This window comes from Nothoprocta perdicaria, unplaced genomic scaffold (genome assembly GCF_003342845.1).
Source record: "Nothoprocta perdicaria isolate Ctin4 unplaced genomic scaffold, notPer1 scaffold_83, whole genome shotgun sequence".
In the NCBI taxonomy this organism is placed as follows: domain Eukaryota; kingdom Metazoa; phylum Chordata; class Aves; order Tinamiformes; family Tinamidae; genus Nothoprocta; species Nothoprocta perdicaria.
In genome coordinates this window covers 1,337,659-1,353,885 of record NW_020456121.1, presented here as the reverse complement: position 1 = coordinate 1,353,885, position 16,227 = coordinate 1,337,659, and the positions used below count along the sequence as shown (strand labels likewise).

The following is a 16,227-nucleotide window of genomic DNA, read 5'->3' as shown; positions in this document are numbered from 1 at the left end:
TATGAAAATTTGTGGTAAAAGAATTCCYAAAAGCATAAAAGGACAAGGAAGGGCACGCTAGCTATAGCACTTTGGGAAACAATACAAGTTTTAGGTGTCATGGTAGTGACATGTGACAYATCCTTTTGCAAATGTTTGCAACAATATTTACTGCCTGGTTGCCTCTAAACACACACAGAACAATAGCAAGCAAATTTACTCAAAGGYCCTAAAAAGACAGCAAATATAATTTCTTAAAGTGATACAAAAAACAACCTGTCAATCTGTGTTTATTTCATGATACAGACTGATATGACAAGAAAGCCTAGAAAAAGTTGGGTTTTTTTTCAGGAATATTCTGTTGTGCCTTCCAAGTGTTTTTTCCAAGGAGCTTCCAAGAAGCTCTCTAGCTTCTACTCTCCTTTCTCCATGATCATRAAAGAATCTAAAAACTGGTACATCAGTTTACTTCTTAGCAGCTATTACCTGCAACAAGTTCTTTCCCAAAGTGGCAGTTGACCAGGGTTTTTCCTCAGCCCTTTGAAAAGAAATGCATGGGTTCTAGTGCCCRACATGCAGGAGGCACAACAAGCCCACTGTATCTTCCATTCAAGAAGTCAGAATTTGTCTCTTACAGATACAACTTTGCAAGAAAGCAAATACTGTATCATAAACGCTTGCTGCATAATCAAGACAAAATGTGGAGACTTGCATTAAAGTCAGCACAATTAAAATATAGAAGAGATGTCAGTACAACATGGACAAAGTAATGCAAGTGAAGCCTAATATGGTACAATGTTCATTATTTTAGTCCTTCACTAAAAGGTAGCTGCAATTGAGAGAATAATTTATAATTCAGTAATTTAAGATATCTCTTACAAGGGGAAAACGTGTTAAAAAATGATGTCTCAATTTATGAATAAAATAAATTAGAGAAGGTTTATATATCTCAATATATACAATACTCCTWTGGATTCAATATTTCCAAATACAAATGAAGTCAATAGTGTGTTCAAAAGTTATAGATCAATATATCAATACATTCCTATGTTATGCAAGGAGCTTACTGCAAACTGATTGCTAAACCAATTGCTGAACTCTGAAGTACAAGGTGACAATGCATTGGTTAATATTTCTATATCACGAATGACAAACRTATGCTTAAAACATGAAACGATAAAAAAACTATAAAATGAAGTCAAAAAGTGTTAGCTGTTTAGGTCAATGGGGAAAACTTTTCATTAGGGTTTCTCCTATATATTATTATCTCCATATAACACCTTAGCAGAAGCGATCAGCTCTGACAGAACACCAAAATTCTGGCACTGAACCATGAATTGACCATTACCATAAAAAGAACTGCTAAATGAGAAACCATGTGCTCAGTATAAAACTAATTTCATGCTTTCAAAAGCACACAGTGGCTTGTAGCAAGATAGTGGCCCTGGGACTTGCAAAGACAGATTGGCTAATACAAATGGTGTGTGTGCTCCTGATGCAGTCTGCTTAGCCAAGCTTTACATGTACAGGCAGTAAATGGAAATTCTCGAATCTTCTGTCAAACAAATACACTTATCTATAACTTTAGAGCTGAAAGCTATAAAACAGCTGCCTCATAAATAAATTTAGCAGGAAAACACACGAGCTGTCCTAGTTCCCCATAAAAAAAAAAAAAAGTCTTTACATAGTAAGCACAGACATTTTTAGCAAGCAAAACAACATTTTAATAAAATAATTTTTCAACTTCTTCCTTTTTTCATTAAAAAAAAAAAGGCATACCAGCAGACCTAAGTATAATCACAGCAGGACACATCACTACCTAAACATATCGGTAGAACAATAATACCTAATAAGTAACTGAAGTTAAATAATTTTGTGTGTGCTGCTATAGGCGAAATTTTCAATAAGAACTTTTTCCACAGATACAAAGTCTATTTAGCTTTGATAATGCTTTTTTCCAAGCTTAAWCAATTACTACTAGAACTTCAGAGGCTACCCTTTAGCACACTATCTGTTCCCTTAAATAAAACTTACTGCACTAAATGTCAAATTTAACTGAAGCATGGTCAGGGAGCAGCGACAGTAATTTTATACCCTTCTCAAAGCAAGTTGTCAGGGCAAATGAATTACTGCAAGCTATCCTGGSCATGACAGGTCATAACTTTTAATATTAACAATGACAGTCATAGACAAGGTATCAAATCCAGCACATAAACAAGAAAGTAAATGAAATAAATTATCTGGAGAATCCAACAGCTCTTTATATTTTATGTATTACTGTAGCCACAACTGCAGACTTAGTAAGGCAGAAAGCTACCCCTGGTAAGAGGTATTTAGTAATATTGCTAATTTGCTTCTCTCAATAGAAATACGCCATTATTGACATGTTCCAAAAACATTTAAAATGCATTGGAAGTCACCTACTGTAAAGATGCTCTCTGCAAGCAGCAAGCAAAGCAAAGCAGCTTGTCACATATTTACAGAGTTACTTTTAATACTGAAATAAGAAGAGAACAAAAACATGCATTATATACCTTGCCATTTTTGCTATCTTTTCCACTGCAATAACCGGAATACAAATGACAGACACAGCAATAATGCCAAACATGTAAGCACTGCCTATTAATATGGTAACACAAGGCTATTCAGTGAAGTTTAATAATAAAAAATAGCCTTACCTCTACTGGGAAGTCCACTCCACATTACGGCAATAGTATTTCACCAGCTGAAACAGCAACCAAGTTATATAAACAAAACTTCCAGGATGTGACCAATATGATCTACGGTGCTACAGACCCTTGGCTCCAGCCCTGATCATCTGTGTGGCAGTTCACTCTTCTACCAGTGCAGCTTCAAACCTTCCCAGATGCTGGCTTATTGCACTGCTCATTGAAAATCCTTCACACGCTGGCAACATTTTAGGGAAGGGCAAGCACACTCTGAGTCATTTGTAAAGAAAGCAAAGCAATTTCAGTTCTGTATCTTCATGCGTGCCGAAACACAGAGCACTGTCAAAGTAGAAGTCTGAGGTGAATTTATGCTGAGAAATAGGCAAGCAAAGCCCTCATTATCAATGCACAAAATCAGCTACAGTGATCGAATTCAAACAAGCCGTAAAAGGGAGATGATTATGAAAGGCTCTACAGATTTAGCTCCAAACCACACAGAACGAAGACTCGTCTATCTAGATTGTGCGAATGTTAAAAATAGCTCCGGCTTTTCTACAATGAACACGAGACAGGGGAGAATCGGTAGCCTGTATTGTGATGAGCTTCATTATCACAGAAAACCTGCAATAAAAACTAATGATTCCTTACAGCTTTTCTAAATAAGATTAATTAGCAATTATGCAAATGAGCAAATAAGTACTTTTTTTAACCACACAACAGACCAAGTCTGTTATCAGGTATCACCTTTAAGTACCACACTACTGTAGCCTAAATATTTAGATAAAAYATTGGAATACTGACCTAAAAAGATATTTTGCACAGTCCAGCAGATTAAATATTTGCAGAARAAAATAAAAAAGGCACAGTATTATTTGACCACATGCCTTCATCTTTCAAGACAGTGATTTTTATTTTTTTAATTACTTACTATGAAAGAATCTCCAGGGCTTATTAAATTCTTGCTTTTTCTGCTCTCACAGAAATTTCCCACTATACAAAATTTYTTGTTTTACACGTAGTTCACATATTTTCTTTGGCAAAAAACAGTAAGAGGGCACGTGTCACTGTGCGTACTCACACCTATGGAAATTTTAAATACACAGTGTAATACAAGTCAGATATAATCATGAAGAGGTCARGTTTGCATAGATTTCTATGCAAAGAAGGCATGGGAGTTTCTACTATAATACCTGTACAGTTATCCAAATACACTACTGTGTCATGAGACACCTATGGGAAAAATTTTGGCAGAACCTTTTCCCAAATGAGGATACTTACCAGGCAGCAGAAAACATCCCCATCTACATCTAGGAGAAAAATAATAAACAACTCTGACTTGGTAATTTTATTGTTTCAGCCATTTAATACTATATTTTAAAAAAATCACTTTCAGGAGACATACACTGAATAAGAACGTTCATCCTGCATTTATAGACCTCTTTTCATCCAACCGCCCACCCCTATAAGCTGTGGGTCACAGTTTCTCCTTCCATGGGGGAGGAGACCCTTGCAGCAACATGAATTCCACCGAGCCCAGCGGCTCTCTGGGCAATTGCCCAGGTTGCCCGAACTACAAGGGAGGCTCCTGGCCCAACCAGGAATTCTCTCATCCCCRTGTCTGCCACCAGCCTCATTCTGGGAGTGTGGTAATTGATCAGCTGTATCATTTTAACCCCAGCTCTGGATCTCAGCTGATATAATGTGTTAAATAATGCTTTTCTTACCGCAATATAATTGCCCCCCAAAGAGATGTTAAATTGTCTGAGCAAGGAATTCTGTAGAGAGTCGCAGCACATGACTGCATTTACRCACAGTAGTCCTAAGAAATGCCAACCACTGCAGCCACTTTTATACTGAAACTCCCACCCTGCCCAAGAAACCCTCAGCCCATGTTTTTTCCATACACTAATCACTACCCAGGTTGGTTGCCTCCAAATGTTACATGCCCCCAACAAAGGAATGTAAGTGGAGGCTACAGGCACATGTGTGACACCTGCTCTGAGAGGCACTAACACATCTGATAAGCATTAACAATTCAGGAAGAAGGGGGGGGGGATTTTGACCTCATTGGAGTTTTTGTAATTTTCTGCTTTAATGCCACTTCCCATGCTTTAAACTTGACAACTGAAAGTCAACCTCAATTGAACAGTAACAGACCTATCTAATAACTATTTATTTTTAATATTTTAATCAGTACTTTCACAGTGCAGCTGTTAAAAGACGGCACAAATTATTATGGACGCAGTTTATACTTATTAGCAAACTAGAGACTCTAGATCTAAAACTTTAGCTTTGTCACTTGATATTTCTTAAATATTGATAATGAGTATCAAGTTCACCACAAGAATATAATAAATCTTAATTTCAAAGCAACTAATTATGACTGCACGAAAGAAGAAAGCAATCAAGTATTTTCCTATTGTAAGAAAAATGTTACTTTATGTAATATTACATATTCTCAAAATAGATTATAGAAGATACTCAAGTGATACAGATAATGTGGAAGCATCTACCAAAGGCCAGCTTGCTCAAAAGAACACTGAGTAAGAGAAGGTGATATGCATTATAGCAAGAAGTGAAATAGTAACCATCTCTCAACAACTAATTCCCAACTAAACTAAGGTACATTATGGGAATGCATTTTTGGAAGCACACTGGAGGAAGATGTTAGTTCTACTTTTTAGAAAAAGGGACAGCCTGATATTCTACAATTAAAAGCAAAYGGACAGACTTTGTCCAAATGGGAAGAGCTAAGCAAGTTTCTTTTCCATAATGAAAAGAGGGAGAGGGAGTAACAGCCCCTATGCACTAYACCCTTTTTGGTCCCCAAAGGAGCTCTGTTGGGACTACTGCTAAAGGGCTGGGTTGCAGGGAGCGGATGGGGAAGGCAGAACAAGAACCAACCTCAAAGAGATTTTGGTCTAACATAAGCCAGAGTAAGTTCACTCATTTTTCCTACCCTTCTTCTCTTCTTCCCAGTTAGAAGGACACTGATTCTGCAGTTACGGATGCACACATATAGTAGAATTCATCAACACACACACACACTTATTCAAGTTATTCAAGTTACTTTTTTTTTTTTTTTGAGCCTTTTTCTGAGTGGAACTAGAAGAGCCCRTAACTATTTCCCATTGATATTCCATATTCAAAAAAGTCTACCCATTAGAATTTTGGGGGGGTGGTATTGGGGGGAAAGTGGAAGATAAAACACCAACATCTATAAGGAACTTGAGGACCTAGTTTAAGGCATTTAGTTTAAGTAAAAATTCTGTTCCCCACCAAGCTATCAGAACGCTGTCTAAAAATAGTGGCGAAGCAAAGTCTTGGCCTAGATAAGGTTCAAACATAAATACTTCCATACAAATACAATGACTTCCATGTAGGATTGGATTCTGCTCACAATTCAAAAAMAATAAAAAGTCCATGAAATCATAGTAATACACTGTGGTTTTACTCTTTTTGCAACAGAACATATTTTACCCTTTAATCTCATGTTCTTAAAATTGATCTTGCAAAAGCATACTGACCTAATCTCCYGGAAGAGTAATTTATGTAGTTCAATAAAAATGGTCTTCCTCGTCCACACCAGGGCAAAGGCAGGCTGTTTAACATGTTGTATTTTCAGATTGATTTCTCAATGTTTACCAAYAGTCATTTTAATTTTCCAAAGAAATACAAGAAAGAAGTCACATGCTCAGAAAGCTGATTATTGTTATAAGTGAGATTCCTCCTCTCAAGAAGACACTTCTCATTTGACACAGCTAGGGGACATTATTCACGCTTCCTAACTCAGCTCAAGCGGCAAAGCTGATCTAACACTTCTGTATTACCAGAAGTTAGAAATCTGATTTCTCCCTACTCCCTGTTCCTCCATGGCTCAGATCGCATAATTTCACTTTCTGTCTTGCACAAACTTTATCAGRCCCTCTTTGTGACTTGATTTAAATTGACAGCAAAACGGAAAGCATTTATTTATGTTTTTTTTTTTTTTGCTAGGTTATTAAGTCCCTGACTCACAGTAAGGATAGTGAGAAATAGCACTGAAGAGAGGTATAGTCTATAGAGAGCTCTTTCATTCTTCCATCCTCAAGAGAGATATGTTAGGTGACACCCTATGCATAACCCAAAAGGTTCTTGCATTTGTTATGAGCAATATCCCACAAACATCACAYAAATCAATAATCTCACAGGAAATCATCCTGTGATACTTCCTTGCAATCACATAGGAACACATGAATCCCAAGAGTGGTGCGGATGAAGAGGTATCCACAGCACTTTCCAAACTGTCCTGTGAGGTCAGGAATTTGAAAGCAAAAAGGCAGCATTGCTACCAAAATACACTTTCTAGACCTACAGGAGGGTCTTCAAGGGGGCATAACCAGATGCTGGTGGGACCATGAAACACCCTGCTCTCCAACACAGCCTAGGAACTGGGAGAAGAGATTCCACTTCTCAACTCTAGAATTTAGGAACCTTCTGTTAACAAAAACAAAACTTTCCCATTTCCAAGAATTTGTAAAGTGTGGGTGTTGACAGGCATTTCTAGACACTTAATATTATGACTCTTTTCAAGTTACCACACAAGCGAAAGGGAAAACCCAGAGATTCTCCAAGCAAAGACCCCTGGAACCAAGCAATAGGCATTTCTGGAGTGACTGCATTCACCCCAAGAGATAACTGTAATCAATAAAACAGGTTGAAAATAAAATAGATGAAAACCATCAGGAGAAATCACCAAACACTGATGAACTGKCTTGATCTATAGCCCAGGCTGCAGCACCATCTTGTGGGAGCTTCCCAAAGCTGCAATCACAATAGTTTTCCACAAAATTAATGAGAAAGGGCCTCCCTGTTGTTCTTTTCCCCTAAACACAGCAGTTTTTCAGCACGAGAAGGTGAAGGGCTTTGAATTACCCAAGCCTGTAGCGCACTCTCAAGCCAAGCTCATCCCCACCAAGCAGCCCCTACTCGAGCCCTTGGTTCCTGGGGTGCTGCTGCAATGAGGTCTGGTCGCTGCTGACGTGACATGAAGATAATTTTTCTTTTACCATCCGCACAACTAATTCTGTTTGCAATGTTAGGCAAGGCAATGGGAAAGAGACTCTTTTTACAAGGAATAATAACATGCCAGGGATATGGATCAGGCCTAAGCTTGGATAATATCAATTTATAAGACAATTTCCAACTGTTCAAATTTTTTAGAAAGCTTGAGAACTACATTTCAGTAAATGTAGCTTACCTGATGACTCTTGGACACACATGAAATCATCTATGCAACTATTACAAACTGCTTATGCAAAGGATTTTTTTTTAATGATATGAAATTAACATCTTTCAACTATAAAGGCAGAATGCCTGTTTTAATGTGTACTGTACAGACTGATAGAATATACTGATAGAAACTGATAGACTGACAGAAAATAGTCTGAAACAGAGATCAATAAACCAAATATACTGCTAAAAGAAATATAAACTCCTGTGCCATAAAGAGACTTCAAAACATACATTCCAGCAAACAAAAAAAGAATTCTTGACCATTATCCATGTGATAACCATACCCTATCAAATTAAATTAAAAAAAAAAAAAAAGCAAGATTCTTGGGTTTCTTTTATCACTATCATTTTTTCGAAGTTACCTCCCACGTTGTCATGCTACGTTTCTAACAGAATGAATAAATCTTTCACGAAGACTCAAGGTCTGCCACTTCATCAATACTTGCGTACTATTAACAAACAGAACCTTCTGCTGCTTCTAGASGCAAATTCCTCAAAAGCATTTTGTTGTTGTTGTTGTTTGTCTGCTTCTGTTTGAACCAGAAAGGAGGACTGCTATATCACTTTTWATACGAGATGCAAAGGATATTTTTATGTTCAGCTTTGCTGCTTTTAGATTCTACAAGTCAAAAGATGAATTTTGTTTAATAAAACTAACTGAAGGGAAGAAAGGAAGCATCTACTTTCACTATCAGCAGTAAAATCACATTATGTACTCTAACAGATTTTCCTCAGAGTTGTTGAAAGATTCTGAATATCACAGAAAACATAATAATCTTGCAATAAACTCTTTACAAAATTGTGTAAACATCAAGATAATAGCACAGCTGCTGTATCATAGTCCCTAAAAAAGGGGGCTACGGGGAAGTGTCAACTTCCTTGCCCTTATACCTGTACAAAAATGAAATATTTGTTCAATGTGTCACTCTCACATGCCTAGAGGAGTAGGCATCTTCCTCAGAATAAATACTCACAATAATACTGAAGCCAAAAACAATCAAATGGAAGAAAACACACATCCCAAATAGACCTACCAGGCCTTTTGTGTATTTATTCCTTTGCACCTTTACATATAGTTTGGAAAAGCAGATGGCAAGAAGAAAATAGTCCCAAATGAGTAACAATTTTTATGTCAAAATGCTTCTCCTGCTGCTGAAAGTGGCCAAAGGTCACACATGTGAAAGTGGAAATGATGAGAGAAGGACCAGACCTGTAAATTGCAGCACTCCTCCTCTTCCCACCACTCTCGTTCTTTAAAAGCTTTTCCTTTACATGCAGCATCCTTCCAGAACTTTCTTTTGGGAACCAAATGACAAGATGCACCCAACTACCTGGACCCAAAACAGCTGCTTCTTAACAAACCATACTTCAAATTCATAATTCATGGGCCTGATCCTGTCATTAATCATGGAATAACATATTACTGCCTAACTACAAGTTGGCTTCACAGAGAGTTTCCAGTAACTGTGAACACAGCAAGATATTACTAATACCTATTAGTATTAATTTATACAAAGATTAGTCATTATGTTGCATGTTGCAGCTTAAGATCTTCCTCAAATTTCCAGACCAAAAATCAACACCTCCTATAGATCACGTACCTGTACTTGTACTTGCAAAGAGGGTGCCAGGAGCTGTACTTGTAGGGAGCTTTCCGTTATTTAACTGCTTCATTCTCTTCAGGTGAGACTTCCCATTGTAATGGACTTGAGCCTGGGCTGCAGAGTTCAGCTGTATATTGCACACTTCACAGAAGGAAAACAGTATGTTCTTTTTTTCTTTGCTTAATTGACAGTCTGGTCTGTCACTCCTCAGTCCTTTTTCTTCAAAGCCTCGTAGAAAAGCTGGTTGATTCATAATCCCATCTTCAAAGATGTGGTCAGGACTTAATGGACGTTTCATACCTGCAGAAGAGAATTGTGGTCAGAGACCATTAATAATGCTTACTACTAAATCAGCATTTTGTTTGTTAAAACGCTTACAGTGTGAACCAAAGACTGGTTTAAACAAGTTGCAAAAGCTTCTCTTAATAGAGAAGCACGAGCATTTGTGACACACTGCAGAGCTCAGAAATAATAAGCTGCAATATATCATGCTATGCCCACAACACAGGCCTTACACTGTTCTGCAGCTCTCTGTTTTAAAGCAGGTTTATTGTTGCAGTGGAAGTTGAGATGATTTTCAGTTACGTTTCTTTTCCTCCACCTCACGACAAATTGGTTCAGGACTTATTGCTTCCCAGTACCCGAACAGTCCGGAGCACCCCAAACAAAACTATTGGACCAAAAGGATGATGACAAAAGGTGTTACTAAAATAATGTTTGGAAGACAGCAGAATATTCATTTAAGACTAAAGAGAACCTTGCAACTTTYATTTTCCCCAGAAGCTCCGTTTTTCCTACCAGTATTAATATGTGCTCTTTAATACTTTCAGCTTTAATGCCTTCACTGTTAAGACTATTTCACAGAGAAACGGCAACTAGAAATTGGCCTTGTGGGAGCCACACAAATACCCAGTAAATGACAATCGCTGAACTATAACCCTTGTATAGGAATTTGTCCCTAGAGAATAAAAGCATCATCCATAAGTGAGCCAAGCTGCACAAAGAAAAGCTTTATACATAAAAAAATGCAGGCATCTCCGAGAGCAAATGGGTATATTTTATTTACAGCATGCAGCTAAACCAGTAAGAAGGGARGGGGAGGCCCACATTGAGCAAGGGGAAAAGCATCGAGGAATCCAAAAGGAAAAATATGTATTTTCTTTTCTAATCAGTTTTGGGGTTTTGTTCTTGTTTTTTTACATATTATTCTCCCTCTCCAAGTATTCTGCATCATCCCCAAAAGTATATTTATTTTCGACGACCATTGGACCATTTAGATTTGACAGTGATCAGATAGAATTCAGAAGAGATATCTCAAAAATAAATAAGATCGACCAATATTATTTTGATATTTGAAAGAAACTGATTCATAATCAGCTTAATCATACATGAGTCCCTATATTAGATTTTTTATGTGGCTATCATGTTATGGGAGAAAAAAAAAAAAGGCAGATTTGCCGATTTGATGTCATCTGCCAGAAACATCAATGGGTTGCAAATTATTTTCTACTTTTCTTCACAAAATTGAACAGATTCAGTACTGCCTCCCTGAGACTCCAAACAGCCAATTTCTTTCGTTTCACGGTTCAGTTTTGCCAAAAATAACAAACTTAGAAACTTCTGCTTAGACCAACTGAGACTCCTCAAAATGTTGCTTTTGCCAAGCCCCATGTGAGCAGGAGGCTCCTTGCAAGCACCGTCTGATCTGCTCCGTCCTTGGGCAGCGCGGAGGCTTTGGACACGAGGTCCCTTCCCAGCCCAGGAACCTGGGCGAGCAGCAAAACTAACCCCTTCCAGCTGGCACCAGCCATAGGGAGCAAACGTCTCTGCACACATATGCACACAAAGCCACAGAAGCAGTAATATCAATTTTTCAAGAGAACCGGGCAATAATCCTATGCAATACTCATTATCCAGAGAAATACATGACCAGGAGTAAGCCTGTTCAATCCTTGAGCCCAGCTATGTAAACAAAACTRATTTCAGGGAAAGTGAGGACCAAAGGAGTGACCAATAGGGAAAGCGAGGACCTGCTCTAAGTTATAAAAAAAAATCATCTTTTTATTAATGTTAGAMGTATTTCACTCTATTCCTAATGGTAGCCGATGATTAAAATTTTAGTATTTGTACAAGCACCTCCTCAAGCATGATTCAATAACCAAGTACTCCAAAGAGTCTGCCATGTAGTTTTATTTCACACATCTCTGTTCTGCCGTCAAATAATCACAAAAAGAATAGAACCAATACATTCGTTAAAATATACATCAAATATTAAAACCAAAATCCTTTATTTTTAATAAATTTTAGGTTCCAGGTACCTAACAGCTTTTTAAAACAAAATACTTGCTATCCTGAAAACCTAGGCTAGACACTGTCACACTAAATCATTTAAGCAGAAGTATCATATTTCAAGGCAAGCAACCAAGATCCTCAACTCAGCTGAGCTTAGATGACATTTTCATCTGAAAATTTAATCTGTTTAGAGCTTTGGTGTTTGTTACTTTTCAATGCATTTTTTAAACCATAAATAACTTTTCACTATTCCCTTTCTATGTTTTTAGAATTCCTAAGGTGCTGTCGCTTTCTTATTTCCTGAAGTAAAAGTATTTTTTGCTTTTCTTCCCCCCTGCTGGGACATGAGAGAGAGGGATTGTCCCRGACTGCAAGTTCTGGCTCCATTTCAACCAAGAGAAAAGGAGTTTGTGAACTCTGAGCCTGTGGTGTGATATGAGCCCAAGTGAGGTAACTGGGGGGAGAAGGAAAAAAAAAAAAATCACAAAACTTTCTTAAAAAGTGCATTAATGATCCAACCAAATGAGGGGGGACACACAAGGTGGGCACAACACAGAAGGAAACACCAGATCTGGTACCAAACCAGGGCACCTGCCTCCCCACAGAGCATCCCAGGTGCTGGCTTAGAAAGAAACCAGACGAGAATTAAGACCAAAAGCAGCATCTAGACTTCACTTTTGAAACCAGACAAGAGAAATAAGACCAAAAACAACGTCTAAATTTCACTTTTGTTTACAAAGGGAATAGCTGTACATTCTCTTTTAGTATGGAGGCGCACTGTCTTGCATTGATACAAGACAGAGGAGTTGCGTGTAAGCAACATCATCTTCTCTTCTTGATACTTCAGTTTAATACCTAGATAGCTCAGGCCAAAATCTTAAGATATTCTCGACTGCCTGAAGCTCTGTGCCCAAATTAAAAAGCAACGCAGTTATTAATGGGTGCACAGTCCCCATGAAACACGACCTACATGGAGCCAAGCTCAGCTTGGAGGCCCTGGGGGCAACCTGCACACTCACCAAGAGGACCTCCAAAATAGCCAATGTTTGTAAAAGGGAGCCCAGGTACACGATGCTTAAATGCAGGCAGGGCTCATTTGTACTGGAAAAGCTTGGTCTAGAATTCCTTCACGAGAAGAGGTGGGGACGCTTTTATTAAACCAGCTGTTATACCTACACATTTAATTCTACTATTTATTAAAAAGGGATTTTGAGCATCCTTTCTAATCTTTACATTTCATCATCCCTTCAAGTTATGCAAGTGCTCTGTTCCCCTCAAGATTTCACCTGGCCCAGTAACACTACATGTAACAGAAGCAGCTACCTGAGACCAGAGCCAGCGAGCTGAAAATAAAGAGGAATTACATGCTCCTTATATTCTACAGAAGCAAAAAAAACTAAGAGTCCTATTTCTRTATGGGATTGTAAGTCATTTAAAAGTAGGGTCAAGTTTCAAGGCAAGAATATAAATTCATTAAAACAGAGAAAATATCCTGTGGGAAACTAAATATAGCAAGAGAACAATATTTCTCTTTTTGGTTAAAATCCAGCCAGAATTATCGGCTGCCTATATTCGTAAGGATAATTCTACACAGACCTCTATTTGAAGATAAGACTTTTATATAAAAACTATTATAACAGAACCTTAAAAAGAAATGTGTGATTTCTAACAAAATGGTTTGGAATCCATATTTATTTATTTAGAGGAAATATATTTATACACTTTCCACTACAGCACCTATTACTGAGTTTCACTAGAACCAATCACACAACACTCATGTAACCCTGTTACACATGAAATAYTGTGAACCATATGTGTAATTTGCGATTAAATCTTTACCTAGAACCCCCCCAAATTGCTGTTCATTCCAAAGAAGCATCAAGGCAGCTCTGCAGGTGCTCCACAGTGGGGATATCAAGCTGTCATAGCCAGGGCTGCCAGGAAGGGGCTGTTCTTCACCTCCTGTTACCAGAATCCTSCACAACGCCTCAACTTCTGCTTACCCCAGCCCTCCTCCCCTTCACCTGGGTCTTCTGTTTCCTTATACAGACCAAAGGATTTTACGCTTTGTTTTAGAAGCAGCTGGGYAGAACTCAAAAGCTCACATATTTTAGGCTTTATTAATTAGTAAACAAGCTATTAATGCTCCTCATCTAAGACTAACACTGATATAATTTGGTTCTGTCAGCTTCCATTTTCGCATGATCTGGATTCAGCAGAGCACAAAGAGCCACGTCTCAGCGAGAGACTTAAGAAATTAAAATATCCTATAGAGAAAGGACATGATTCTGTGAATACCTCTAGAGAAAGAAACACAGTACAAAGACAGTGATGTATCTTGGTAAGAAAATGTATTTTGTCAGTGACTTAATGCAACTAGACCCAGCTAAGAACTGAAAGGCAAGAATCTGAGGTGGGGGGGAAGGCAGTAAACCAAAAATTCCAAGTATAGAAAACATCCAGCTAAAACCGTCTGGAAAAAAATTTATGGTCATAAAGAGATCATATGGCATATTCATCTTTCACACACACATGAAATATTCTGCCTCTTCTCCTATAAAGCTAAGCTCTGCTTCCAAGCAAATATATTATTTTTCCCTCTAATAAAAAGCACRAGAGCAAGGAGCTATTGCTGGACTAAGCAAGTCCCCACCCTCATGTTTCATCCCCGGTACCCAGAACTGAGAGCTATCTGAATGGACTCTGCAAGCAATACTGGAGCAAGAATAAATTAGTGTTTTTCGACACCACATTGAAATTCTTCGGTGTCATGAGATCCCCTGTCTGGATTTCTGAAACCACATCTTCTCAGCCTCTTGCAGCTGGCAAAGAAATCTAAGCATGGACATCCTTTGTACCTGAAGCTCAAGGCAATTAGCCTTTCAATTTAGCTAATTTACTTTTAAACAGAGTAGTGCTTTCAGAGGAGCTACAAAGATGTATTATATATAGTACGCTCCTGTAGGTGAGAATGTGCAAATCTCTACTCAAAGGAAATAAGCTTTTCATTCTCTTAATGAATTAGTGATGGTTACATGAAGCATTCTTTTCCCGAGTACTGCTCTAAACTTTTGCAATGCTCATTCCTAATTAGTTCATACTTCAAAGAAGCACCACACTGCAAATGTAATTAGAATGCCAGCCCTCCRTGCGGCTATGCCAGGTAAGCAAAATGGAAAATGTATTTTAACAGCTCGCATGTGGGGGAACAGAATCTTCACATTTTAGCCTTTGGAAATAGTCAAATGAGTTGTGGAAGACACAGGCACAACTACTAACAAAAAATCTGTTTTCTGTTCTGTTTCCAGAAAGGTGCATTCAGCCAAGTGCAAAAAGGATCTGACCAAGCCGAGCGCCGCGTGTCTCCCGGGCGTCTCCGACGGGGAAAAGCTCCTCGTGCAGATGGACTCGTGATGCCCGGGCACGGGCCCTCAGCTGCCGTCTTGCACTGGAGCACGTAAAATTCCACAGCTCCTCACAAAACACTCATAAAGAGGGAAAACCACCAGCTCCAGAGCATTATTGAAAATAAGTAAGCCAGCCTCACTAGAACTGTTTTTGGTAAGTCTTATGACCTTTTGGGTATTTTTAGACAGCATTTCCTAAACATACATAAGCTACGGAGAGGCATATGGTTTGCACCATCTGGGCAACAAGTTCTGTTGGGATACTGTGGTGAACAGCATATGCATAGTGCCTTGTGCTCAATATCCTACCGTGTTAGAAAAGCACTAGAGACTATTTTGAAGCCAACCTTGAAAGATCCCCCATATGTCTAAGGGACCAGTTTCCTTTCAGAAGATACGTTCCTTTTCTTTTAGTACAAATCAAAGCAAAAAACTGCCACATTTCATCTCCCTCTTGCTCTGAAATTCAAGGCAGCATCATATTCTGCGACGCTTCTCCCTCTCAAACTATTTATTACCCATCTATATGCACCCGATCAGCTCTTCATCTCTTTCACCTCTATTCATAAAGCAAACAATATTTTAATTCAAAGCTACAGTAGAAATTGGATGGATCATAAAAGTAAATAATAAAGAATAATCCATTAATGACAGCACATTGACCAAGACAGAGTAAATCCTGTTTGAGCATGTATGAGTTTTGATGCTCATTTGTCAATATGAATAGAAATAGGAAGYCAACTTGCTGTTCTTGTACATGAAAATTTTTGAATGGTGTAGTATGACAAATGGCTGACAGCCTCTTTACTAACACATTTCAGAATATTTAACATTTGAACGAGATTCTCTTCAAACTGCAAAAACAGATGGTTGTTTCTCAACACAAACATTAGCTGTTCAGTATAAGGTAATTCAGAAAACTGAAAACATTCAAGCAGCTAGTGCTTATTCTTTGTTCTCCTTAAAAGGGGACAATTTCAAGACTGGTAAACCTAAAATTAA

The 16,227-nt window shown here is 38.2% G+C and overlaps 1 protein-coding gene across 8 annotated transcripts in view; it reads right to left on the bottom strand.

The window, feature by feature from the left end:
• Window positions 1-16,227, bottom strand: part of ZNF385B (zinc finger protein 385B) — a 140,950-nt gene that overhangs the window by 102,986 nt on the left and 21,737 nt on the right. For 5 of the 8 annotated variants that reach the window (XM_026052047.1, XM_026052048.1, XM_026052049.1 and 2 more), the window contains exon 2: window positions 9,524-9,826. The exons of 1 other annotated variant lie outside the window; for it this stretch is intronic. In XM_026052047.1, coding sequence (XP_025907832.1) covers window positions 9,524-9,824 — 301 coding nt within the window. In that variant the 5' untranslated portion in view covers window positions 9,825-9,826. Of the gene's footprint in view, window positions 1-2,657; window positions 3,189-9,523; window positions 9,827-10,041; window positions 10,060-16,227 lie in introns of those variants that run through there. 2 more of the 8 variants (XM_026052050.1, XM_026052052.1) reach the window with 2 other exon arrangements.